The 27,138-nt window shown below is 42.8% G+C and overlaps 3 protein-coding genes across 24 annotated transcripts in view; 1 reads left to right on the top strand and 2 right to left on the bottom strand.

The window, feature by feature from the left end:
- The window catches only part of APTX (aprataxin), a 53,485-nt gene extending 42,925 nt beyond the window's left edge, over positions 1–10,560 (bottom strand). For 2 of the 4 annotated variants that reach the window (XM_077965128.1, XM_077965138.1), the window contains exon 1: positions 10,466–10,560. The gene's annotated coding sequence lies outside the window, so the exon portion shown is untranslated. The remainder of the gene's footprint in view (positions 1–10,465) is intronic. The other 2 variants (XM_077965131.1, XM_077965137.1) reach the window with 1 other exon arrangement.
- On the bottom strand, positions 4,560–11,184 carry LOC703985 (EKC/KEOPS complex subunit LAGE3). Of its 14 annotated transcripts, none has more exons than XM_077965988.1 (4): positions 11,073–11,129; positions 8,704–8,846; positions 7,240–7,420; positions 4,560–5,623 (listed from the first exon to the last, which is right to left on the bottom strand). In XM_077965988.1, exon 4 carries the CDS (start codon positions 5,592–5,594, stop codon positions 5,163–5,165), a length of 432 nt encoding a protein of 143 aa, XP_077822114.1. In that variant the 5' UTR covers positions 5,595–5,623; positions 7,240–7,420; positions 8,704–8,846; positions 11,073–11,129; the 3' UTR covers positions 4,560–5,162. The 14 variants fall into 14 exon arrangements, with proteins under 14 accessions (XP_077822114.1, XP_077822111.1, XP_077822117.1 ...); XM_077965985.1 differs by lacking the exon at positions 11,073–11,129 and adding an exon at positions 10,277–10,560; XM_077965991.1 differs by lacking the exon at positions 7,240–7,420 and having other exon boundaries at positions 11,073–11,128.
- On the top strand, positions 10,740–25,794 carry DNAJA1 (DnaJ heat shock protein family (Hsp40) member A1). Of its 6 annotated transcripts, none has more exons than XR_013404791.1 (9): positions 10,740–10,848; positions 11,947–12,088; positions 12,291–12,468; positions 15,228–15,332; positions 15,780–16,007; positions 19,661–19,775; positions 22,178–22,293; positions 22,618–22,890; positions 24,026–24,952. XR_013404791.1 is itself a non-coding variant. In XM_077965981.1 (9 exons), exons 2-9 carry the CDS (start codon positions 11,957–11,959, stop codon positions 24,784–24,786), a joined length of 1,254 nt encoding a protein of 417 aa, XP_077822107.1. In that variant the 5' UTR covers positions 10,740–10,848; positions 11,947–11,956; the 3' UTR covers positions 24,787–25,794. The 6 variants fall into 6 exon arrangements, 5 of the variants coding, with proteins under 5 accessions (XP_077822107.1, XP_014973052.1, XP_077822108.1 ...); XM_077965981.1 differs by having other exon boundaries at positions 12,291–12,500; positions 15,200–15,332; positions 22,618–22,718; positions 24,568–25,794; XM_015117566.3 differs by having other exon boundaries at positions 22,618–22,718; positions 24,568–24,952.
- The last annotated feature ends 1,344 nt before the right edge of the window (positions 25,795–27,138 follow it).

Below are 27,138 nucleotides of genomic sequence, written 5' to 3'. Positions count from 1 at the left end.
TTAATAAAAGGATACATAGCTGGGGAGCAGAACACCAGGTCTTGGTAATCAGGGGAGTCGCCCTAGAGGGAGTCCTTAAACTGGGTCTTGTCCATTAGACATTCACTCAACAAACACTTCTTGACACGTGCTATATGCCAATTACTAAACTAGGTGCTGGAGATAAAACATTGTTAAGCCATGATCACCAAGACAGTCACCCTAGAAGCATTGCTGTAGCTCAGCAAATTGCCCTTTGTTGTGCTTCCATCAGAGGCATCCCTCTGCACTGGTCACCCAGTCAGGGATACTGTCAAGGACACTGCTCCTCACATAACACAATGTGCTCTTTATAAGCATCCCTGGGAGACATTCCAATCTGATCTCCATTCCAGGAATAGTTTTACCTCTCCAGAGTACTGGATTTATGTTTTATCTTCAGATATCACGAATTGTGGGACCAATGAGGTTGTCAGCTTAGAGACAAATTCATGGCCCAGCTGCAGCAAATGTGAAGGTCATTCTTCTGTGCATTTTAGCTTTGTCTCTGGTTCCATTTTGTTACTACCCATGTTTTTACTTTCTTCGTTCTCCACACTTTTAATGTATGGCATCTTGGGGTCTATTATCTCTGTTTATTTGTTGTATCCTTAGAAGTGGCTGTGAACCCTTCTGGAAGAAAGCATTGCCTTCCATGTTTATAATACAGTATACATATTTGCATAAATGCTATGATGGAGGTGTGCACTGGGTGATGTGGGAACACAAATAATAATGCCTTATTAATTATCAAAGGCATTAGAGAAGATCCTGCATAAGGGTCACTGCTTGAGTTGTATTTTCTTTTCTTTTTTTTTTGAGATGGAGCCTCACGTGATTGCCCAGGCTGGAATGCAATGATGCGATCTCAGCTCACTGAACCTCCACCTCCTGGGTTCAAGTGACTCTCCTGCCTCAGCCTCCCAAGTAGCTGGGATTACAGCCACATACCACCATGCCCGGCTAATTTTTGTATTTTTAGTAGGACAGGATTTCACCATGTTGGCCAGGCTGGTCTTGAACTCCTGGCCTCATGATCTGCCTGCCTCAGCCTCCCAAAGTGCTGGGATTACAGGTGTGAGCCACCACGCCCAGCCTGTATTTTCTTTTGTTCTGTATTTTGTTGAGGATGTCACAACACACCAATCTTCAAACAAGTTTGCTGCCACATGCATGCAAGAAAACTTTTTTTTAATCTTACAGAGTAGATTTTGGTGTTATATCATGGGCTTATAGGACACCACTGAAGTTGTTTGTAATTAATCAAAGCTATTTCCATGATAGTTTCATCAGTTTTTTTCTGACAAGATTATGGGGCAAAACAATTCACATCTGCATCTGAATTTTTGTGCAGGGAAGGAAATTCAGATGAAATATCAAACAAGTTAGAATACATTTGACAACAAAGTGAGGTGAAGAATTAAAATAAGTATCTAGAAGATGGATATACACAAAATGTTATCAACAGAATTTTTTAAATAAACGATGCCAAATGGGATTTAGGAGTTTGTATTATTTAGACCAAAAGTCTGAGATTTTGAAGGGCTATTACAAGTCATTTTGTTTAGTCTTATATCTGTGCAGCAGTATTCTTCCTGAATTCGTTCCACTTTTCAGGTATATTCCCAACCTTGGAGTTTCCCGTGATGGTGTGATTGCCTATGTAAGAACAGGGTGAAAGTACTGTTGCTGACACAACATCTGAAGTATGCTGAACCAGCAGATAATCTCTCAATGCACTCAATTTTAGCTCCTTTTTTTCTTAAGTGTTTTAGCCATGTAAAAATTCATTTCAACAAACAGCACACAGAAGATCTCAAGAAATAGGTCAGGATCTCGTAAATGAAACATTCCAGTTTACAAAAAAGACAGCAATAAACATGTTTACTGCACATCCTTTCACTCTTCAGTAGTATAAAACATTACAACCATCTTCCTTTAGGTTTAAAAAAATAAAGGAAAGAAAAAGTAAACCAAATGTACCTCATGACTTCTTTCGGCTCTCTACCAGGCCTGGACTTTAAAGACAACACTATTTTGTCTCTGTATTGAGGAAAATTGTAGACTTTTAACTTAGAGTGACTAAATAGAATGCATTACTCTCCCCCCATTTTTTCAGAATTAAAAAAAAACATAAAAACAAAACTATCTCAAAAGTACTGCTAAGAGGAAAGTCTACTCTGAGCTCAGCAATTAGGCACTCTGATGTTTGTTAGAGGAGGGCAGCCCAGGCAGGCAGAAAAATCACTGGACTGTGTAGTACTGGGCTGGACGTTTTAAGAAGGCAGGCACCATCTCCGCTTTTTCACAACTATATGCCCAGTACCTGGCACAAATTCTGGCACAATGCATATTCATTCATAATTTATTGAGTACCAACTCTGTACCAGGCAGTGTTCTAGATGCTTAGGATATATTATAAAACAAAACAGACAAAAATTTCTGCCCCAAAGGAAAACTGTTCCTCTATTCATAATACTTTGGACCAAATGTCAAGGGTGGAGGGGCTTCAAACTAAGCAATTCTCTAATTCTCTGCAGACACCAACTGGGTGTCCTACAATTTAATTCAATCCGGACACTAATTATCCAACATTATTGCATATCCCACAGGTTAAGGGTTCAGTCTCACAAGACTGCCCCCAACTTGAGATACCAACAGCAAGTCCAGGGTCTCCTGTACTTCTGATAGACTGGCTATGAATGGGGGGTGTCTTCATGTATTTGAGCTGTTATAACATGCCATTAACTGGGGAGCTTACAAACACCAAAACTTATTTCTCAGTTGTATAAGCTGCAAAGTCCAGGATCAAAGCACCAGATGAATGGGTGTCTGGTGAGGGCCTCTTTCCTGGTTTGTAGACAGAGCTGTGTCCTCACGTGGCAGAAGGGACTCACAAGCTTTCCTGGGTTTCTTTTATAAGGCCACTAATCCCATGACGTAGTCACTTCCCAAAGGTCCCATCTCTGAATATCATCAACTTGGGGATTTCCATTTTATGAAGTCCAATAGGATACGAACATTCAGACCACAGCGCAGAGATTCCCACAACCGCCTCCTTAGGTTCAATAACTTGCTAGAACAGCTCACAGAACTTAGAAATAACCTTTACATTTCTCAGTTTGGGGAAGGGATATGGCCCTCTCCAGGAGCTCAATCCTTCCAACACCAACCTGGAAGCTCTCCAAATCCCTTTGGTTAGGGTTTTTTAAAATTGAGGCTTCATTATGTAAGCATGATTGATTAAGTCATTGCCCAATGGTAATCTGCTGCCCCTCTCTCCTCCCTGGAGGTCATGGCTTGAGGCTGAAAGTCCCAACCCTCCAATCACATGGTTACTTCCCGTAGCAACCAGCGCCCCCCTTCCGCCCTCCCCACCATTCTTTGAGGCTCTCCAAAAGTCACTTCATTAATATAAACTCAGATGTGACTGAAAGGGGTTTGTTATGAATAACAAGATACCACTTTCATCATTTAGGAAATGTCAAGGGTTTTAGGACCTCTGGCCAAGAGTCACAAATGAAAACCAAAATTTTATTTTTCATTTAATTTTTTTTTTTGAGATAAAGTCTCGCTCTGTCACCCAGGCTGGAGTGCAGTGGCACGATCTCGGCTCACTACAACCTCCGCCTGCTGGGTTTACGTGATTCTCCTGCCTCAGTCTCCTGAGTAGCTGGGATTACAGGCATGTGCCACTTCATTTTGGCTAATTTTTGTATTTTTGGTAAAGATTAGGTTTCACCATCTCTACTAAGATGGAAGGCCGAGGCGGGCGGATCACCTGAGGTCAGGAGTTCGAGACCAGCCTGACCAACATGGTGAAACCCCATCTCTACTAAAAATACAAAAATTGGCCAGATGTGGTGGCAGGCGCCTGTAATCCCAGCTACGTGGGAGGCTGAGGCAGGAAAATCGCTTGAACCCAGGAGGCAGAGGTTGCAGTGAGCCGAGATTGCGCCATTGCACTCCAGCCTGGGGGACAAGAGCAAGACTTCGTCTCAAAAAAAAAAAAAAAAAGAAAAGAAAAAAAGACACATACTTGCCCGGGCACTGTGGCTCACGCCTATAATCCCAGCACTCTGGCAGGCCGAGGTGGGTGGATCACGAGGTCAGGAGCTCGAGACCAGCCTGGCCAACATAGTGAAACCCTATCTCTACTAAAAATACAAAAAATTAGCCAGGCGTGGTGGCAGACACCTGTAATCCCAGCTACTGGGGAGGCTGAGGCAGGAGAATCGCTGGAACCTGGGAGGTAGAGGTTGCAGTGAGCCGAGATTGCACCACTGCACTCCAGCCTGGGCGACAGTGCAAGACTCTGTCGCAAAAAAAAAAAAAAAAAGTATGTACTCCTCAAAACTGTCAAGGTCCTTAAAAATAAGTGAAGTCTGAGAAACTGTCACAGTCAAGAAGAGACTAAAGAGACATGACAACTCAAAGTAATGTGGTGTCCTGGGTGGGATCCTGGAACAGAAAAGGGAAAAACTAAGGAAACCCAAATAAAGAACGAACTTTAGTTAATAATAATGTATTAACGTTGATTAATTAGTTGTGGGAACTGTACCATTTTAATGTAAATTTTCACAATAGGGAAGACGGAATGCTGGATAATGGGAACTCTGCACTACCCTGACAACTTTTCTGCAAATCTAAAACTACTCTTAAATAAAAAGTTTAGTTTAAAAAAAATGAGGGGTGGCGAGTGGGGGTAGGAATGAAGGAGAGTTCATAAAGACTGAAATTGTATATAGTCAGAGAGGTAAGAGAAGAACTAGAACAAATTGGTGCTACTCAAAAAATAAATAAATAAATAAAAATCTGGCCCTAATTAAAAACTAAATATTCCAAGAAATTTAAATTTATACAAACATAAAAAACAGCATTTTAGTTAGGATTTACTTTCCACTTTGTGCTGATAAAAATTTTTTTTTTTGTAATAGTAGCTCAGTTTTATTTTCTGTGGTAACAAACATTTAAGAACCAGATAAAACAAGGGGCCCCTGAGTATCCTAAGGCCAGTACAGGCCGACCATGAGGCCCTTCCAGGAAAGTAGCAACTATGGGAATTCCCTGCCCTAGGGAAGAATGGATGCACTGCCTAGGAGGAGACGCAAGGTTAGACCTCGCCCCATTTTGCCAGACCAGGCTTAGCGGGAAACGGGGGGCCCAAAGTGCTGCATGGTCTGCACCACCAGAGAAAGATGGTCGAGAAAGTTGATAACGGAAATTCGGAGCAGGCGACAGTCTTCAGCTTCCCAGCGGACGGCCAAGATCCTGCCGCTCACTGCGAGATTCTTCCCAACCACCCTTTGGTGGGGCTCAGCATCTGGAGCCAGGGACCCACGGGCAATTTCCGCCTCTAAGGGGGTCGGAAAAGGCACGCTGAGGGTGAATACGTGTGGCCGCATTCCTGGCCCCCTGGCCACAGACGTGGCGTCTCTGCCAGGACCTGAGGCGTGAGGTGGGGGAGCTCCGCCGGCTGGAGCTGCCGCTGTGTCCGCGCCACCGGGGCAGCTGTGGTCACCCTGGCTATCCCCGCAGTTGGTGCTTCCGCCTGCGTCTGCATCCGCGTCCCGCATGACCCGCCGCCGCCGCTCCGACTCCTTTTCTTTTTAAATTAAAGAAAAAAGTATAGCTGTAGTTCTACTCACTCAAACCTGGACTCACCTTTTCCTTCATCCAATTTTGCTCCTACCCTGGCCTCTTCCTCCTCTTCCTCCTTCCAGGCTCCCTATCCCAGGAAGGGCATCTCCAACCATCCTGTTGCTCAAGCCAGAAAGCTGGAAGTCATTCCTCCTCCTCCCCACCTATGCATCGTCACCACGACTCCACCCAAAGACTTTATATGTTTTTATATTTGTATTTATTTTTCTCCCTCCCCATTTCTTCTATTTAGGCCTCATCACTTCTGATCTGATTGCTCACCATAAAAACCTGCTAAGAATCCAACCTTCATATTAGCACCCAAGTGATTATTGTGAAATGTAATCAAATAGGCTGTAAAACAAGGGTTACTGTAAGGATTACAATATGGCAACATTTGTAGTGTTTAGCGCAGCACCTGACAGGTCCTCACAAAAGAGAGAAAAGATGAGGAAAGAGAAAAGAAACAAAAAGTCAGCTGTTACAGGTTATATCACCCCATCCCTAAAATTCCCCAGTGTCTCTCAAGAGCCTTCAAAATAAAATTCAAACTTTTTAGCATAATGCCCAAGCCCTTATTATTTGGCTCCTGCCAGGCCTCCAGCCATCTCCAGCTACCTCTATGAACACTTACGGCCATGTGGTTATTGAAAGTTATTGGCCAGGCATGGTGGCTCATGCCTGTAATTCCAGCACTTTGGGAGGCCGAGGCAGGCGGATCACCTGAGGTTGGGAGTTCAAGACTAGCCTGGCCAACATGGAGAAACTCTGTTTCTACTAAAAAATACAAAATTAGTCAGGCGTGGTGGTGCATGCCTGTAATCCCAGCTACTCAGGAGGCTGAGGCAGGAGAATCACTTGAATCCGAGAGGCGGAGGTTGCAGTGAGCCAAGATGGCTCCATTGCACTCCAGCCTGGGCAAAAAGAGAGAAACTCCATCTCCAAAAAAAAAAAAAGAAAGTATGAAGTATCCCACTGAAAAAAAATATAATGGTAAGAAAAGAAGCCATCCGTGACAGCAACAATAAAAAATGCCTAGTAACACATTTAAGAAGAAATGAGGAGGACCTAGTTAAAAAAATGAAGAAAGTAAATATACAGTTATATGTTCATAAGCAGGAAGATTCAACATTTTAAACATGTTAATTCTCTTCAAACTGATACATAAAATCACTGTAATCACAATAAAACTCACAATGGGATTTGGGGGGAATCGGCCAGAAATATTCCCAAGTTCCTCTGGAAGAATAAACATACTCAAAAAAGGCAAGGAATATTCTAAAAAGCAAGAACAATGAAGGGAAGTAGTACCGTGTATTTCAGTGGAAATTTAGTATACATTAAAAGTGGTGGCCAGCTGTGGTGGCTCACGCCTGTAATACCAGCACTTTGGGAGGCCAAGGCAGGAGAACTGCTTGAGCCCAGGAGTTCAAGAACAGCCTGGGCAACATAGGAAGACTCTGTCTCTACACACACACACACAAAAGTTGGGGGGCACATTTCATATTAGCCAGGAAAAATAAGATTAGTATTAGACAAACTAGCTTGCCATCTGGAGAAAAATAAAGATCAGTTACTTACAAATAATCCTCAGTCCTTACAGCAAAATAACTTCTAGATGGAATAAAAAATGTAAGTTTAAAATAGAACAATGATTCCAGATGCAATGGCAGGTGTCTGTAGTCCCAAGTACTGAAGAGGCTGAGGCAGGAGAATCACTTGAGCCTAGGAGTTCGAGTCCAGCCTGGGCAACACATCAAGGCTGTTAATTAAAAACAAACAAAAAAGGAAACAATGAAAGTACTAGACGTAACCTGTAAACCTGGGACAATAGATTTATATCTATAATGCTAGACTGGTGAAGGGGAAGGTGGAGAGAAGAAAAAGGCCAAAAAGGGAGAGTCACAACTTACCTACATAAAAATTAAAATCTTTATATGGCCCAAAAATATATATATATATAGATACTAAGTAAAAAGCTAACAATATACTAAAGAAAATAATTGTAACACATGACAGACTAATATCTATCCCTAAAAGTGCTACTATTAAAATAGTGGTATTACACCACAGAAAAATGGTAAAATAATATGAACAGTTGACAGGAGAGTCAGTAAACATTTAAAACATGGTTAAACTTACTAATAAAGAAACTCGAAACAATAAAATATCACTTTTTATCTCCAAGTTTAGCAAAGATTTTCACAACAAAAGGTAGAATCCCTCATACTGGCAAGGCCTACTCACACATTGCTGGAAGCAGTTACAAACCAATAGGGAAACTTATTTATTACAATTTTAAATCTGCATTCATGTTGACTCAGCAATTTCAATTCTAGCTGTCCATCCAACAGAAATACTTGCATGAGTACTCAAAGCTGTTATTTGCTAATTTCTCTGCAGCAGTTTGTAAAACACTGGAAATTGCTGAAATGTTCATCAGCAGGGGAATTATGATGCCTGCATACTATGCCATTAAAAATAACGAGGTAGATTAATAATCCTAACATAGTAAGATGACAAAGTGAAAAGGGCAAGTTGTAAAAAGCTTGTGTGATCCCATTTCTATACAAACGAAGACCATACACAAAGTTATTGCTAGTTTTTTTTATTTTACATAAGAATGCTTCTTAAAACTGTTAACTTTTTTGTTAGTTTCGTTTTTAGACAGGGTATTGCCCTGTCGCCCAGGCTGAGGTGCAGCGGTGCAATCACCACTCACTGCAGCCTTGACCTCCCAGGTCCATCTTCCTGCCTCAGCCTCCCAAGTAGCTGGGAGTACAGTCCCACACCACCACACTAACTCTAATTTTTGTAGAAACGAGGTCTTACTATGTTGCCCAGGCTGGTCTCAAACTCCAGAACTCAAGGGATCCGCCTGCCTAGGCCTCCCAGTGCTGAGATTACAGGCTTGAGCCACCATGCACCCCTCTACTCTTCCTCCAAGCACCCCTCTACTCTTCCTCTATTAGCATTTAACACTCAACTGTTTTGTTTCTGGTTCCGTATGTTGTGCGCTGCTTGAAGGCAGGGACCACGACTTACGTGATTTTTTTTTTTTTTCCTGAGACTCAACAGTCTCGCTCTGTCACCAAGGCGGGAGTGTGGTGGCGCCATCTCTGCTCACTGTAACCTCTGCCTCCCAGGTTCAAGCGATTCTCCTGCCACAGCCTCCTGAGTAGGTGGGACTACAGGCACATGCCACCATATCTGGTTAATTTTTTCTATTTTTAGTAGAGAGGGGTTTCACCATGTTGCCCGGGCTGGGCCTAGAACTCCTGATTCCAGGTGATCCGCCCACCTCGGCCTCCCAAAGTGCTGGAATTACAGGCGTGAGCCGCGGTGCCGGGCCTCACTTACGTGATTTTTGTATTACAAAGCCCTAGTACACTGCCTGGTAATATCAGACGTTTACTAAGGGTTGGTTTAAACTAAAAATGTTATACCAGAAGTGATACTTGAGAAGGCAACACCTAAGATTGAAAAAAATCAGGTGTCTGTCAGCCAAAGCAAAAGCACACAAAGGTGAAAAGGTGTATATGGGAAACTACAGATAGTTCTGTCACTGGAAAGCAGTTAAAATTAATGAAAGAGGAAAGGCTGAAGAGGCAGCATCAGCATGCTTCCAAGGATAAAGTTCAAAATTCTCAACGTAACATATATACCAACAGACAAAGGCATGCCCTAACTAGCTCTGAAGCCTCACTTCCGGCTATTCTAGCTCCCTTAGCTCTGGATATATCCAATTAGTTCCAATTTCCTAAAAACACTATATTCTTCCAAACCTTAGTATAGCCTTCCCCTGTGCTTTGTCCATTGCTCTTCTCCCATTTTCAAAACTCAGCTCAATTGCCACTTTTCCCAAGGAAACTCTCTGATCTATCACGTCTAATAGGAGACTCTCCGTACTGACTTCTACCTCATGGTTTCCCTGGCAGTCTGTTGACTTGTTGGCTTCTCACTGAAGTCTAACTGGGGTTTTTCAACTCTGCATCTCCAGTTCTGTTTTTGTTTTAAATCGAGACCGGGTTTCACCACGTTGCTGGGGCTGGTACCAAACTTCGAGCTCAATCAGTCCACGCTTGCGTCCCAAAGTGCTGGGATTACACACGTGAGTCACTGAGCCTGGCAAACTCCATCTTTCTTGGTGCTAGATACTGACTTCTCTGTTGTGCCCCTGGATAAAGAAGCGGACCCCAATTCCCATTAAGCCCCCGTGGTACCATTTTAAAGTCCAAGGTCTCACATTGCAGATTGTACATCCAGGTTCACTGACCCGTAGAATTTAAAAGTTAGGTCAAATAATTAAACAAATTGTTTTAAACACTCTTGCTGCTACTCTGTAGCCAAACTGGGTGAAAACCTGACCAGAGAGGTCCACGGCCCTCCGTGCATCAAAGACGGTTCAAACGTTTCACTGATTAGCTCAGTCCCAGACACTCTGCGCTCAATCTGCAGGAGTCAGCGAGGTCCAGGACACATAACTTGTGTCTAGGGGCCTGGACTTGCACAAAGAGCTCTAACAACTTCACAATTTGATGAATTAAGCCGCCTTGGACCGCGTGTGAAAAGCAGCAAGACCCAAGGCGTATGCTATTGGTCTGGGGACTAGACCCACCTGGCTCAAGCATTTCTTGCTCAGCGGGTTCCCAGAAAGAGGTGCCCATAGGAGGGTGAGCGGGGGGCAAGACTGTTCCAAGAGCTTTCCCCGTTCACACACAGCTCCCGCTGGATCACTGTACCCGAGCCCTTCCCGCCCTCGCGGGCGGAGGCGGCCCCCCACAGGTTTGGGAACCCTAGGACTTGCACTGCTCCTGAGCCATGCCCCACCAGCCGGAGACTTCCGCATCTCGGGCTTGCTGAGTGGAGAAAACGGCTCCAGAAGATTCCACGAGCGTCGGGAAGCCGGGTTAGCACCAACCCCCACAAGGCCTTTCGGCGCAGCTCCTCCCGACCCGTGCGCCCCCGCGCCGTTGCCCAGGTAACCGCTGGGCGGTGGCAGCGGCCGAGAGGGGCGGGACTTCCGGCGGGTGACGCGCCAGGGTTCGGCTACAAAAGACGACGGCTGCGGCGCGCCGGGCGGAACTTTCCAGAACGCTCGGTGAGAGGCGGAGGAGCGGTAACTGCCCGAGCTGCGCACAGCTCCGCGCTCCTTTCCGCTCCCTCACACACCGGCGTCAGCCCGCACCGGTGAGTTTGAGCCCTCGAGCTTTCCCCAGTCTCCTGGCTGGCGCCATTGGCGCCGGGAAACCGATGGAGCCGCGGTCCGGAGGCCGTTGGCCGCGTGGGCAGGAGCGTTGTCAGTTCCTGGGCCCACGATTTCCCTTTTGGAGGGCTGGTGCGGTGCCCTGACAACCCATCCCCGCCACGCACAGTGAATGGGCCCGAGACCTTTCCTAGACCTCCCTCCGTACCCAGCCTGGGATCTCCAAAGAGCTGCTGCCTTCGCCTCTCCGTCCGTGCGCGCCCCCGCGGCCCCCCTCCCCATCCGTCTCACTGTTGGGGGGCGGGGTGGTTGGCGACCCTGCGCACGCGCACAGAGAACTAGGGGCGAGGGGCTGCGGGGGGAGCCGGGCGGAGGCTGCGGCTTTCGTTTTCTCTTTCTCTGTGTCCCCTCATCTTCTTTGTTGAGGGCTGGGCTTTCCCCTCCGCCACTTGGGTCCAGGGTGGGAGGGAGAAAGGAAGGAAATCTTAACGGTCGGCGCCAAGTGCAAGGGGAAACCTGGCAGGTAAACTCTGCCAGCCTGAGGGGCGAGAGGGATTCGGCCGTGAAAGTGGAGAATCTGTAAGCCGTGGGCGGTGGAGGGTTTGCTGTGTGGAGCCGGTAATCTGTTTTATAAACCTCTCCCCCCACCACTGTGTGCGCAGATGTCTTTTTCTGGAGAGTGTATGGAGTTTATCAGATTTACCAAAGACAGTGATAGTGTAATGACCAGTAGACTGACCATATCAGGGCTGCTTTTGTTACAACTATCACCGCCTCTAGAGGAAACGGGAAGAATCCATATAATAGTTCTGTTACATTAGTATGGAAGCTTTGGTGTGGGAGAATGGGAACCAGGTGCTAGAAGGCGGCTCTCGAATTACTTCCCGGTAATGATTATTAGTTTGTCTGTTGGAGTTTATAGCTGAATTATCTCAGGAATTGTTACCTTTTTGGTGAAATTTAGGGAAAGTGGTGTTCTTATAATAGGATTTGGCAAAGAGATTGTTCGGCCTTAGCTCTCATTTTTATTAATTAAAAACTACCAGTTGAAAGCAGGTTAAAGTTGCATTTTCTTATTTCAGGCAGTAGAAGATGGTGAAAGAAACAACTTACTACGATGTTTTGGGGGTCAAACCCAATGCTACTCAGGAAGAATTGAAAAAGGCTTATAGGAAACTGGCCTTGAAGTACCATCCTGATAAGAATCCAAATGAAGGAGAGAAGGTGAGTAGTATATACTCTTAGACATATCTGAATATGAATAGTTCATTGCCAGATGTATAGTATTTCTGTTATGATCTGAAATCGAGTATCTAATACAGGAATTATGATCACTTCTCGGTCTTTTTAGCTAAGATCAAGTGTAATGTAGCTAGGTAACACTTGTTTTTTAAAAAAAAAAAATCATTTTTCTTTTCTCAAACAGTTTAAACAGATTTCTCAAGCTTACGAAGTTCTCTCTGATGCAAAGAAAAGGGAATTGTATGACAAAGGAGGAGAACAGGCAATTAAAGAGGGTGGAGCAGGTGGCGGTTTTGGCTCCCCCATGGACATCTTTGATATGTTTTTTGGAGGAGGAGGAAGGATGCAGAGAGAAAGGAGAGGTAAGAATCTAGTCTTTGTGCAGCTAACTAAAGTTAGCTGTTGGTCAGAGCAGATCTTTGAGAAATCACCCATTTTAAATGTTTGTTTACATGTTGGTATAATGTTGCAAACTGACCACAAACTGCCTCTGATTTATGGTGTCGTGTTTTTTGTTGTTGTTGTTGTTTTGTTTTTTGTTTTTGAGACGGAGTTTCCCTCTTATTGCCCAGGCTGGAGAGCAACGGCGTGATCTCAGCTCAGGGCAACCACCATTTCCCGGGTTCAAGCGATTCTCCTGCCTCAGCCTCCCAAGTAGCTGGGATTACAGGCATGCGCCACCACACCCGGCTAATTTTGTATTTTTGTAGAGATGGGGTTTCACCATGTTGGTCACGCTGGTCTTGAACTGCCAACCTCAGGTGATCCGCCTGCCTTGGCCTCCCAGAGTGCTGGGATTACAGGTGTGAGCCACCACCCCCGGCCAATGGTGTCGTTTTTTTTTAAATGACATTTAAAGGACCTAAAAAACTAGCCAATAGAGTGGTAGCAAATGACTGCTTCCAAAAATCTTAGATATTATCAAACAAATTATGAGAACAGAACCGGTGCTGTGGCTCACGCCTGTAATCCCAGCACTTTGGGAGGCCGAGGTGGGTGGATCACGTGAGGTCAGGGTTTGAGACCAGCCTGGCCAAGATGGTGAAACCCCATCTCTACAAAAAATACAAAATTAGCTGGGTGTGGTGGTGGGCGCCTGCAATCCCAACTCCTCTGGAGGCTGAGGCAGGAACCCTGAAGGCAGAGGTTGCAGTGAACCGAGATCGCGCCACTGCACTCCAGCCTGGGCAACAAGAGTGAATCTCTGTCTCAAAAAAAAAAAAAAAATACAAAAATTAGCCAAGCGTGATGGTGCGTGCCTGTAATCCCAGTTACTCGGGAGACAGGCAGGAGAATCACTTGAACCCAGGAGGTGGAGGTTGCAGTGAGCTGATATCGCACCATTGCACTCCAGCCTGGGCGACACAGCGAAACTCCGTCTCAAAAAAACAAAAAAGGAGAAAGTATATAGCAATATAATTTTCCAAGTCCTTTTTACAGAACTTATTTGGTGTTCCCTTACTCCCCAAAGGAATTCGATGGTGGTAGGTACAGTGGCCTTTTTCAAATGAGAGTAAGTTAAAGTTCAGAAACATAAAACGTCTTCAAGCTCATATAGCAAACCAACAGAGCCAGGGCTGAAAACTGGTTCGTTGCCTGCCACCTATCTAATGTTGCTTCAGCTTTATTGTGTCAAAATTATGTATTTAATATATTTATCAGGAAAGTGGCCTATGGGCTCTAGAAATACTGCTCATAGGAATAAAGTGTTTAAGTCAAGAGAAATTAGTCTCACTTTATTACCAGTATAGTGAATACAAACAAGGGCTATGAGCAGAACCAGTTTTAGAATGAATGGCCAAGCCATTAAGTTTCACTTTGAGCTTCTAAGATATTTAAACTCCTTAAAAAGAAAGTGCATAATCCAAATCACTTGCTTAGTAAATTGGTAGAATTTGTCCACAAAAAAGTAGTGGTGGTTTTTCATTTACCTTACAAAGAACTGACCTGCAGGTTAACATTGGCAAGCTATTTTATGTGGCTTTAGATCATATTGAGAGGTTATTTTTGGGGAAATGTGCTTCCCCAAGCTCTAGAAGCTTTATTTTTCCTTCTTTATATTCTCAACACTGTACAAAATAAGGGCAGCTAGATTTTAGCGTGCCAAAACTAAAGGTGGAGCTATAAGCAGAAGGACATAATTAATGGTATTTCATGCTTGATTAGAAAGTAAAAATGTTCATTAGGCATGAACAGAAACGAGTTTGAGAACTTGTTTCAGTTGGTGGAAATGCAGTAATATTGTGAATAAGTTCTTGTGGAAGGATCACTAGCTAGGAACTTACTAACTTATTAGCAGGTGACTTCATATTTCTAACCTCCGTGTCCTTATGAGATCTTGACCTTCCATTTCCCATTCTGATTTAAGTGAAGTAAGGCACTCCTTAGGAGCCACTGGCCATGTGTGGCTCCATTAATTTAAGAAAAAAACAAAACTACAGTTTCTTAGTCTAAAGAAAGCACATGTGATTCGTGGCTACTGTGTTGGATAGAACAGATATGAAACGTTTATCACTGCAGAAAGTTCTGTTGGGCAATGCTAGTATAAAAGGTATGAGAAATTTGGCCTTTAAAACAACCGGTGCTGGCCCAGCAGTAAATGGGCTGTTTTCTACTAAATCAGGAAGAAGTAGAAATTGATACTCTTCTGTGGTAACTCAATAAATGCATCAACTTCCCTGGCCAATCTTGGTTAATGAGAATTTACTGTGCTACAGAATTTTTGGATGAAGTAATTGGTCACGTTGCTCAATACGGTACGAAGTGAAAGCTTCAAAGAATATATTGTGACAGAAATGAATGTTTGGATTATTGTGAAATGTGCCCTTTTAAATAACGTTGGTTTTTCTCAGGTGACTTTGAGGTTAATGTTTCTGCTTACCATATTTCCAAGATGGTCATGTCTATGCCCTTAGGCAAATATTTAATTTCTGACCTGATTTTCTCTCATCTGTGATTACATCACAGTTTGAGGATATTCTGTGTATATAGTAGGTAGTCAACAGATGTACCCTGTGAGGCTCATTTTTTATTATCCTTTCACATTCTTTATAGTGCCTTTAGCACGAATAAGTAAGATTCAACATCAAACAGATTTGTAATGAGAAATACTTTGTTTTAGGCAAAAATGTTGTACATCAGCTCTCAGTAACCCTAGAAGACTTATATAATGGTGCAACAAGAAAACTGGCTCTGCAAAAGAATGTGATTTGTGACAAATGTGAAGGTACGGGTTTTTTTTGTTTTGTTTTTTGTTTTTTTAAACGTCTTTAATATGACACCTGAAAATGGAGCTAAGACTTCCTGGATACGTAAAATTGACTCACGTACACTACGTAGATTTTGGGGGAGGGGAGGGCTGATATAAAGAAAACCGACTGAAAACCTGCCACCTAAAGAAATAACAGCACTATTTTCTGTGTATATTTTAAATATAGGGATCAAGCTAGCTTGGTATCTTTTTTGTAATAAGTAAAATTATTTACTGGAAATGAAGTATGTTCTAATGAGAATAAAACTAATTAAAATGATTTCATCAGTTACATATTCAGAGGGTAGCATTCCATCAGACTTTGAAAATATTAAAAGTACAGCATTTAGGAATTGTCTTCTTAAAACATTTACTACTGTATACACTAATTCATACGTTATTCAATTTTCTTTTTACATTTAGGTAGAGGAGGTAAGAAAGGAGCAGTAGAGTGCTGTCCCAATTGCCGAGGTACTGGAATGCAAATAAGAATTCATCAGATAGGACCTGGAATGGTTCAGCAAATTCAGTCTGTGTGCATGGAGTGCCAGGGCCATGGGGAGCGGATCAGTCCTAAAGATAGATGTAAAAGCTGCAACGGAAGGAAGATAGTTCGAGAGAAGAAGATTCTAGAGGTTCATATTGACAAAGGTGAGTTCTGAGCTACTTATTCTGAAGTCTTGAATGCTGTGGCAGATTTATTATTAACATTTTATAGTTTAAAAAGCATTCTTGGCCGGGCACGGTGGCTCAAGCCTGTAATCCCAGCACTTTGGGAGGCTGAGACGGGCGGATCACGAGGTCAGGAGATCGAGACCATCCTGGCTAACACGGTGAAACCCCGTCTCTACAAAAAAAAATAGAAAAAACTAGCCGGGCGAGGTGGCGGGCGCCTGTAGTCCCAGCTACTGGGGAGGCTGAGGCAGGAGAATGGCATAAACCCGGGAGGCGGAGCTTGCAGTGAGCTGAGATCCGGCCCCTGCACTCCAGCCTGGGCAACAGAGCGAGACTCCATCTCAAAAAAAAAACCATTCTTAGTTAGGTTATATATGATCCTATCACTCAGAAATAGATCTTAGCAGCGTAATATATAATGTTTTTCCATCCAGACATAATTTTGCATATTGGTATATTACTAATAGAAAATAAGGAATCTCCTCATCTAATATAAACAGGATCATTTTTTGAAATCAGTGGTCCTGTAAATGATTGAATAGTGTTCCAAACTTAATTCTCTGCTGTTAAACCATAGTTCTTCCATCTTTTAAAAAATTAGAATGAAGTTATTTGAACACATTCCTAATTAAGAGTTATTAGATCAAGGGATAGGCATATTTTTAAGGATTTGAGAAGGGAGTTAGGTGAAGAATTGGGTCTCATTAAAATTCATGGTTTTTTTTGTTTTTTTCTGAGACAGAGTTTTGCGCTCATTTCCCAGGCTGGAATGTGCAATGGCACGATCTCAGCTCATTGCAACATCTGCCTCCCAGGTTCAAGCAATTCTTCTGCCTCAGTCTACCAAGTAGCTGGGATTACAGGCACCCAGCACCACTCCTGGCTAATGTTTTGTATTTTTAGTAGAGACAGGGTTTCACCATGTTGGCCAGGCTGATCTCGGACACCTGACCTCAGGTGATCACCTGCCTCGGCTTTCCAAAGTGCTAGAATTACAGGCATGAGCTACCACACCCGGCGTCATGTTTATTTTTTAAACTAATGGACATGTTTTCTGTTCTTTGTTTTTTTTCCTGAGATAGAGTCTTGCTCTGTTGCCCAGGCTTGAGTGCAGTGATGCCATCTTGGCTCACTCTAACCTCCCCTCCCAGGTTCAAGCGATTCTCCTACCTCAACCTCCCAGGTAGCTGGGACTACAGGTGTGTGCCACCATACCTGACCTGGACTTGTTTAAATAAACGTATTGGCCCACTTAATTGGCTTACTTGCCCATCTGTTGTATTTAAATGCTCCGTTAATTGATTTGAAAGAATTTAGACTACTTTTCCTTTTTTTTAGACTTGACACTTCTCTACCTATTGGGCTCCAGATTTAGAAATAAATACATAACCGTTTTTTGGCGGGGGGGGGGGGGATTTGATTTGTCAGTTTTTAAATTTTACTCTTGTCAACTTACAAAAACCTTTTAAAATGTATTACGGCAGTACATTGCAGAAATTTTAAGAAATGTATGTAACCCCAGAAGGAAACTTAAATCAACATTATGGTAATCTCTTTTCAGATTTTGCTGTTTTTAAATGGGTCTACTATTATACTGTACTATGGTATGATACCAATCTGGAACTGTTAATATACAAATCTACATTAACATAAGTGGCTGCAATAGGATTCTATCATGTGACTCATTATACTGGCCTCTCTGACCCCCAGGGTTTTCCACCCAAGAATGTAGTACATTGAAAGGTAAAAATAAGTTTTCTTGGCCAGTTGTTGAACTTAATGTGTTTCCCGCTTAGTGGGCCCATGCCTGGGGTTTATACTTTGAGGTGTTCTTGATACCAGTAGCTTATAGAGTAAGTCTTAACGTTGTTGATAGGTTCTTGGAAACTGAGACTTCTAGCAGAATGACCTCGAATAATGTCATGCAGGTCCTCAAATAATGTCATGTCACTGTAACACAGCCGAGGGGGAAAGAACCTATCAACAGTGAACTCTAAGTGAGAACTTGAAATTAATGCCCTCAGCAAGTGAAGGCATTTGTGCTATGCCTACCCTTGCTCTTCATTCAGGAAAACCTAGCTGAGTTTGCTTCCCTAGCATAACAAGTTATTTTGCCTCAATACATGATTAAAGACAGATTGTTTAATTTTGTCAGTGTATGATAATGATAGTGCTTTTAAGTCCTTATTTAAGAGGTACATACTGAAGTATTTGTGGGTTAATGGATGTGGTTGGAGTTTACTTGAAAGTATATGTGGGGGCCATGGGTAGGGGTATAATACATGAAATATTAGTCATGAGTTAGAAACTGCTGAAGCTAAATTGGATGGATATGTAGGAATTCATTGTATTGTTGGCTCTTTTTATACAGGATTAATATTTTCCATACTAAAAGGGGAAACACGATTGCTCTGTTAGGTAACCAGAGTGATCTTGGGAAATAATCAGGAGATAACTGCTTCAGTGTAACACTCTACAGACACAGGTTTTCTTACATGAGTTACGTTGTAAGAGTTGTTGTCCAAACCCTTACTGAACTAAAATATGTGGGTCAGAGGTGAGGGGTAGGGAAGTCTCAGTAAAAAAAAAAAAACAAAACAAAAAAACATGTTTAAGAATTTTTTGCCCTGTTAGAAAATACTCCTCTCCCTGTGTTTTATGGACCACATGGGCTAAGGGAGGGTCTAGCGCTGATTGTTTTGTTTGCTTGTTTTAATTTAAATGACGCAAGGGCTCGAACTCCTGTGCTCCAGGGTGCTGTCCTCAGGGTATCCTCCTGACTCTGCCTCCCAAAAGGTAGTTACCGTTTTTTTAAGGGGACTATACTGAATAGTTCTTAAAAAATACGGATTTTCAGGCACGGGCTCAGGTCTGTAATCGTAACACTATAGGAGGCTGAGACAGGAGGATCCCTTGAGCCCAGTAGTTCAAGACTAGCCTGAGCGACATGAGAACCCCTGTCTCTATTTAAAAAAAAAATTTTTTTAAAGCTGGTCCCCAGCTACTCGGGAGGCTGAGGTGGGAGGATCACTTGAGCCCAGGAGATGGAGGCTGCAGTGAGCCATGTTTGTGCCACTGCACTCCAGCCTAGACAACAGAACAGAGCAAGATCCTATCTCAAGAAAAGATAGATGTAAAATTTTTTGTTTTATATATAAATACTACAATAGAGAGAAGGGTTTTGATTTACATTGCTGTTAGACTTAATAGAAGTAATTTGATGTGTTATAAGTAATGAAATTGAAATAGTTAATATTTTTTGGTTATAACCAGTGTTTGCCAGTCATGGTTTAGTACCAGCATATACCTGTTTAGTTAATACTCTCAACATTGCTAATGAGGTGTAGGTGTCTGTGGGAAAGTTGAAACTTGGAAAGGATATGCAGCTTCCCCAGGGTAATCCAGCCAGTGAATAGCAGCTCTGAGATTTGAAGGCTGGTCTCTTTGCCTCTAGAGTTTGTGTTCTCCACTGTGATATCTTTTTTCAGGAGCAAATTGGACTGAACTACTTAAGTGGGCTTTCTTAGTCATTTCTGTGATTTTTACACATAAACAAACATTTATGTATACATTGTATGATTCTGACCTTAGTTGGATAATTAATAAGAGTATAAAACTAATGTTTTTAGGCATGAAAGATGGCCAGAAGATAACATTCCATGGTGAAGGAGACCAAGAACCAGGACTGGAGCCAGGCGATATTATCATTGTGTTAGATCAGAAGGACCATGCTGTTTTTACTCGGTAAAGACTTTTATCAGCCACTCAAACTGATGTCTTACATATTTGGGTTGTTGGTTTTGGTTTGTTTTTTTGTTTGTTTTTTTTAAAGTGTTTTCCATTACTTTTGAAACCTATTTCCTGGAAAAAGATTGTTAACCATTGTTTGGATCGTAAGAAGTTGAATACATAGGATCAGATTTTTAGCTTTTTGTCTCGAAGTATGGAACGTTGAAAATGTGTTTCAATTAGATGTTTTGTGTGAACCTAAATAGCAGATGGCTGGGGAAAACATCCCTGGACAAAAATTTTGCCCTCCATCTTTGTAAAACAATTTAAGTGCCTTAAAACTCACAGCAGTTAGGCCGGGCGCGGTGGCTCAAGCCTGTAATCCCAGCACTTTGGGAGGCCGAGACGGGCGGATCACGAGGTCAGGAGATAGAGACCATCCTGGCTAACACGGTGAAACCCCGTCTCTACTAAAAAAATACAAAAATCTAGCCGGGCGAGGTGGCGCCTGTAGTCCCAGCTACTCGGGAGGCTGAGGCAGGAGAATGGCGGGAACCCGGGAGGCGGAGCTTGCAGTGAGCTGAGATCCGGCCACAGCACTCCAGCCTGGGCGACAGAGCGAGACTCCGTCTCAAGAAAAAAAAAAAAAAAAAAAAAAACTCGCAGCAGTTTTCAATCCCAAGTTTATGATAAAGTTGAATTGCTTTTAATTGTAAATATCCAAAAGCATCTGTGTAGGAAACTTAAATTGGAACAATACTAAGTATAAATTCAGGTCTACCGTTTTGAACTAAATAATGAGTATGATGAACACTGAAGCACAAGAAAAATTGATGATTAACAGCACATGTTTATATCAAATATGTCCATGGCTAACATAACAGACTCTCTGTGCATGCTATATTCCCAGCAACTTGGGAGGCTGAGGTGGGAGGATCATTTGAGGCCAGGAGTCCTAGCTACTGGGGAGGCCGAGGCAGGAGAGTGGCTTGAACTCAGGAGTTCAAGGTTATGATCATGCCACTGCATTCTAGCCTGGGTGACAGTAAGAGCCCATCTTTTGGAACTGCATGGTGGCAGTTCCTGAGGCAGGAGAATCACTTGAACCGGGGAGGTGCGGAGTTCGCAGTGAGTTGAGATGGTGCCATTACACTCCAGCCTGGGCAAAAAGAGCAAAACTTGGTCTCAAAAAAAAGACTAATATTTTACAAATGTCTGAAGACAATGGGAAATGTTGTCAAGCTCAGGATTTTGATGCTGTCATTTGAGAAGAGTATTAAAGATTAAAGATGTTTTATTTATTTATTTATTTATTTTTGAGACGGAGTTTCACTTAACAAGCCCAGGCTGGAGTGCAATGGTGCGATCTTGGCTCACGGCAGCCTCCAACTCCCGGGTTCAAGCGATTCTTTCACCTTAGCCTCCCGAGTAGCTGGGATTACAGGTGCCCGCCACCATGCCCAGCTAATTTTTGTATTTTTAGTAGAGACGGGTTTCACCATGTTGACCAGGCTGGCATCGAACTCCTGACCTTAGGTAATCCACCTGCCTCGGCCTCCCAAAGTGTTGGGATTGCAGGTCTGAGCCACTGCGCCTGGCCTAAAGGTGTTCTATTAATGTGGGTTGGAAAAGAGGAAAGGCTAAGCATGAGAAGGAGGAAGTGGGCTGTTACGTTAAATATGAAAGGCTGTGTTCACTCACAGTATGCCAGGAACTATTATTTCAGGTACGTCAATGAGGAAATTCTTACAGTCCCTTTAAATTGGACGTATCCTCATTGTTTAATTTCATAGAGCCTAAATTATCTAGGACCCTGCCCGGGCTAGAGTGCAGTGGCATGATCTCAACTCACTGCAACCTCTGCCTCCAGGTTCAAGTGATTCTCCTGCCTCAGCCTCCCGAGTAGCTGGGACTACAGGTGTGCGCCACCATGCCTGGCTGATTTTCTGTATTTTTAGTAGAGATGGGATTTCACCATGTTGGCCAGGCTGGTCTTGAACTCCAGACCTTAGGTGATCCACCCTCCACATCCTCCCAAAGTGCTGGAATTACAGGTGCGAACCACAGCGCCCGGCCTAACCCTAACTCTTGTAAGAGTTTTTTGTGTTTTTTTTTTCCTCTGAGAAACCAGATTTAAAATTAGGTAATGAAACAATTCACAGATGGTAAATGGTAAAGGCTGCCTAGAATGTGTGGAATGACTTCGAAACCTTATCTAGGAAACAGGGCTGGCAGGTTCCACATGTTTGTTCTTCCCAGATCTCTGCTCTGTTTGATTTTTACGATGGGGGAAGAAAAGGGTGTCTGTGTCTTTGTAAAAGACCCTTTGCTTTTATTAAACAAAAAAACAGCCCGCTTTAGTACATCTACTGATTGGTGATTTGAAAAATATAAATAATGTGTCATATTTTACGCAGACGAGGAGAAGACCTTTTCATGTGTATGGACATACAGCTGGTTGAAGCATTGTGTGGCTTCCAGAAGCCGATATCCACTCTTGACAACCGAACCATAGTCATCACCTCTCATCCAGGTATGGGAACTAGGCAAGCTTAAGCTTCTCTTTTCTATTCTAGTATTTTCCTTGTCTCCCAATAACAAAGTGTAGTTATAGGCACTGAGGGAAACCCATTGTTTTTCTTTCTTGGTTACATATCCTCTTCTGGGCTGAGATGAAGTTATAAAGTCTTGGCTTTCTTGGCAGCCCTTGGAAAACCCGTAAGTGAAAGGTAACAGGATTGTTTTGCCACGTAAGTTTTATTCCTGCCAACGAGCTAGGACAGTGCTCTTGTTCTTTATATTCCCTGCCTCATAAAAATGTGACCATACTTAAAGAACTTGGCTTCAATGTTTTCAGGTCAGATTGTCAAGCATGGAGATATCAAGTGTGTACTAAATGAAGGCATGCCAATTTATCGTAGACCATATGAAAAGGGTCGCCTAATCATCGAATTTAAGGTAAGCTGTAAAGTACTTTAAAAATATTTGAGAAGGCCGGGCGCGGTGGCTCAAGCCTGTAATCCCAGCACTTTGGGAGGCCGAGACGGGCGGATCACGAGGTCGGGAGATCGAGACCATCCTGGCTAACACGGTGAAACCCCGTCTCTACTAAAAAAAATACAAAAAACTAGCCGGGCGAGGTGGCGGGCGCCTGTAGTCCCAGCTACTCGGGAGGCTGAGGCAGGAGAATGGCGTGAACCCGGGTGGCGGAGCTTGCAGTGAGCTGAGATCCGGCCACTGCACTCCAGCCTGGGCGACAGAGCGAGACTCCGTCTCAAAAAAAAAAAAAAAATTTGAGAAAATTAGCTTACTAAAACCTGATAAAAAAGTAAAATTTCAGCCAGGTGCAGTAGCTCATGCCTGTAATCCCTGCATTTTGAGAGGTTGAGGCAGGAGGATCCCTTGAGTCCAGGAGTTTGAGAACAGTCTGGGCAACATAGTGAAACCCTGTCTCTTTTTTAAAAAAAATAAAATAAAATTTCTGAATGCCAAGCAACCTGAAACTTAAATGTTTTGTTACTCAGCAAGAAATACATGGATCTGGCCATGTGCCACTGGCACACGCCTATAATCCCAATGTTTTGGGAGGCCGAGACAGGTGGATCACTTGAGCTCAGGAGTTCAAGGCCAGCCTGGGCAACATGGCAAAACCCCATCTCTACAAAAAATACAAAAATTAGCCAGGCATGGTGGCATGCACCTATAGTCCCAGCTACTTGGGAGGCTGAAGTGGGAGGATTGCTTAAGCCTAGGTGGTCAGGGCTTTAGTGAACCAAGATCATGTCACTGTACTTCAACCTGGGTGACAGAATGAGACCCTGTCTCAAAAAAAAAAAAAATTACCTAATACTACTTACTCCTGTCATGTTGAGCATTCTTTGTTAAGTTGAGGATGGGTTTTTTTGCATCATTAATTGGATATTTAAAGATAGGTTGTGGGAGGGGTGCGTGGGACAAGTGGGTATTTTACTAATGAAAGGTTGTAACTGGCATCTTAAAGTTCAGAGGCGCTTTACAATAATTGCAGATTTCTTGGCAAAGTAGTGTAATGCTTGATTTGTTAATAGGTATAAAGCAATCCAGTCATTTTCTTCAGTCTTAAATTGGCCTGTCACCACAAAAATATTAATTAAAACTTTTTTTTTCCTTTTTGAGACAGAGTCTTGCTCTGTCACCCAGGTTGGAGTGCAGTGGTGCGATCCTGGATCACTGTAACCTCCACCTCCTGGGTTCAGGCAAGTCTCCTGCCTCAGCCTCCTGAGTAGCTGGGATTACAGGTGCCTGCTGCGACGCTAGGCTTTTTAATAGAGTTGGGGTTTCACCATATTGGCCAGGCTGGTCTCAAACTCCTGACCTCAGGTGATCTGCCCACCTCAGCCTCCCAAAGTGTTGGGATTTGTCATCCCAATTGTATGAGCCACTGCACCTGGCCTAAAAACATCTTTGGATAAGAAAGAACTACCCTTTTGAGAGTAAGAATAGCTTTGTTTAAATATCTCGTAAGAAGAGTTAGGCTGTTGTAGGATGGGTTTTGGTATTAAAAAGTCAGTTTGGTGGGTAGAACAATGGTTGTTAAAGTGCAGTTTTATTTAATGCAATCGTTTTTAATAAAGCCTGGCTTTTGGTCATAATCCTTGAGCTCTAGTTCAGAGTATGCTATGCACTGTGCCTTTTAAGAGCCTGTTCTGAGATTGGCAGATTCACCTAAATATTACGTGTTTACATGTCTTGTTCTGGGGAAAATGGGTCCATGATACTAAGGAGCTAATGATGAAATCGGATTGAACAGTAAAAATTTCTTTCGAAGGTAAACTTTCCTGAGAATGGATTTCTCTCTCCTGATAAACTGTCTTTGCTGGAAAAACTCCTACCAGAGAGGAAGGAAGTGGAAGAGACTGATGAGATGGATCAAGTAGAACTGGTGGACTTTGATCCAAATCAGGAAAGACGGCGCCATTACAATGGAGAAGCATATGAGGATGATGAACATCATCCCAGAGGTGGTGTTCAGTGTCAGACCTCTTAATGGGCCAGTGAATAACACTCACTGCTGGCATTTAATGTGCATTAGTTAATAAGTGAAGGACTGTAATCATAATATGCTCACTACTTGCTCTTGTTTTTGTTTTAATATTCAACTATAGTAGTGTTTTAAAAAGTTAAATGAAGAATAAACGCAAATATAAAAGCTCTGACTTTGCCCTGTATGTATGATGACTTCAGTGTCCGTAGTTTTTAATACCTGTAAAAACTACGAAGAAGTTCCCCTAGCATTTCTAGGCCAAACCTTGTAATTGACTTCAGCTATGTACGTGGACAAGCTTAGACTGAAATGCTAGGTATATGTGTTGGCTTCAGTGTATGACCCTTCATTGTTAAGCTATGAAAGTAAAACTGTATTTAACTGGCAATGAGGAAAAAAAAAATTTGTAGAGAAGTGTTGGTCTGTATAGTTCTTTGTATTAAGTGGGATTCATTGTAATGCCTTTGCATTTATTCTATTGCCTCAACTGTTACTTGAAGATGGCGTAATATATAATTTATCCTGTGGTATCAGTGATAAAAATGATACCTTTCTGTAGGAGGGGTTTATCATAATATGCTGCTTCTTGAAGGCTTGCACTTCCAGAATTGTGTTTCCTTCTGCTGTGCCATTCATATATATATATATATATATATCCATATATATCTTGACCAGTCCTGGCCATTTGCCCCCCTCCTTGTCTGTGGACCATAAGCCCGAGTAGTGACTTCAGAGCTGGGTAATGTAGAAATTAAAGTGAAAAGATCTTTACGTGGAGAAGTAATTTGCATGCATAATATAGGAAGGTGTTCTTTAGGTATGTTACAGGATTACTTTAAACCATTTGACTTATGCTCCAAAGTAATGTTGGTAGTATAGCAAATTATGATGAATAGCTTTAATTGTATGTTTAAAAGTCTCATATGTTCACATGCTTAAATCGGTATCAGAATTTAAGCAATTCTTGAAATGTATTGTCTCCTTAATATACTAATTACAAAGCATCTCCAATGTGTGTCACTACAGGCTTTTTTTTCCCCACAGATCATCAAGTTTTGGCTTTTAAGATACATAACTTGATTTTAGCTAGTCTGAGTGATGCAAAAATACTATTGAACTATAGTTAAATATTTAATATTAAATAGGATGGAGAGTAAAAGTGGAGGACTGGGTAATGAGCCAAGAAGAAGGGGACTTAGAAAACTATGCATACATTGGAGTGAGCATGAGAGAACAAGTTCTCATAAAGAATACAAGCTTAAGAAGGAGAACTTTGTGTTTAAAAAGTAAGGTTCCCAACCCATCCGTGTTTGTCAACTTCCTTTTAGTCTGTGCCAGACAGCCACAGCTACCCTAAAGTTAGAGACGTTCAGGAAAGTATAACTGACCAGTGTTCAGAAAAGTGCTTGTGACAGATTTCACTTTTCACTGGCTTTATGTATAAATTCTAAAATTTTTTTTTTTTTTTTTTTTTGGAGACCGGGAGTCTCGCTCTGTCGCCCAGGCTGGAGTGCAGTGGCGCGATCTCAGCTCACTGCAAGCCCCGCCTCCCGGGTTCACGCCATTCTCCTGCCTCAGCCTCCCAAGTAGCTGGGACTACAGACGCCCACCACCTCGCCCGGCTAGTTTTTTGTATTTTTAGTAGAGACGGGGTTTCACAGTGTTAGCCAGGATGGTCTCGATCTCCTGACCTCATGATCCGCCCGTCTCGGCCTCCCAAAGTGCTGGGATTACAGGCTTGAGCCACCGCGCCCGGCCTAAATTCTAAAAATTTCTTAACCTGTGTTTTAATATATTTAAGAGCATCGTTTAGGGCTGGGCACGGTGGCTTATACCTGTGATCCCAGCACTTTGGGAGAACAGGGCAGGCAGATCACCTGAGGTCAGGAGTTTGAGACTAGCCTGGCCACCTTGGTGAAAACGTGGTGTACTTTACTAAAGGTACAAAAGTTAGCCAGTAGCACTCACCTGTAGTCACAGCTACTCAGGAGGCTGAGGCAGAATTGCTCGAACCCAGGTCAGGAGGTTGCAGTGAACCAAGATGATGCCATTGCACTCCAGCCTGGGTGACAGCAGGACTGTCTCAAAACAAGAAGAAAAAGCATTGTTTATAGGACACTTAAAATTTTTTGCAAATCTCACAACGTTTTCGGCATTTGTCAGTCATAAAGGAAATGCACATAAAAACCAGATACTACTTCATACCTACTAGGATAGCGCTGATCCAAAAAATGGAAAATAGAATATGGAGAAATTGGAACTCTCTGTACTTTGTTGGTGGTAATGTAAAACGTTGCAGTTGCAGTACAAAAAAAAAGCTAAACATGGAATTACCACATGACCCAGAGCTGGCCC

This window comes from Macaca mulatta, chromosome 15 (assembly GCF_049350105.2).
Source record: "Macaca mulatta isolate MMU2019108-1 chromosome 15, T2T-MMU8v2.0, whole genome shotgun sequence".
NCBI lineage: Eukaryota > Metazoa > Chordata > Mammalia > Primates > Cercopithecidae > Macaca > Macaca mulatta.
Note: the sequence above shows the minus strand (reverse complement) of the source record. Positions and strands in the feature narration are given on the sequence as shown.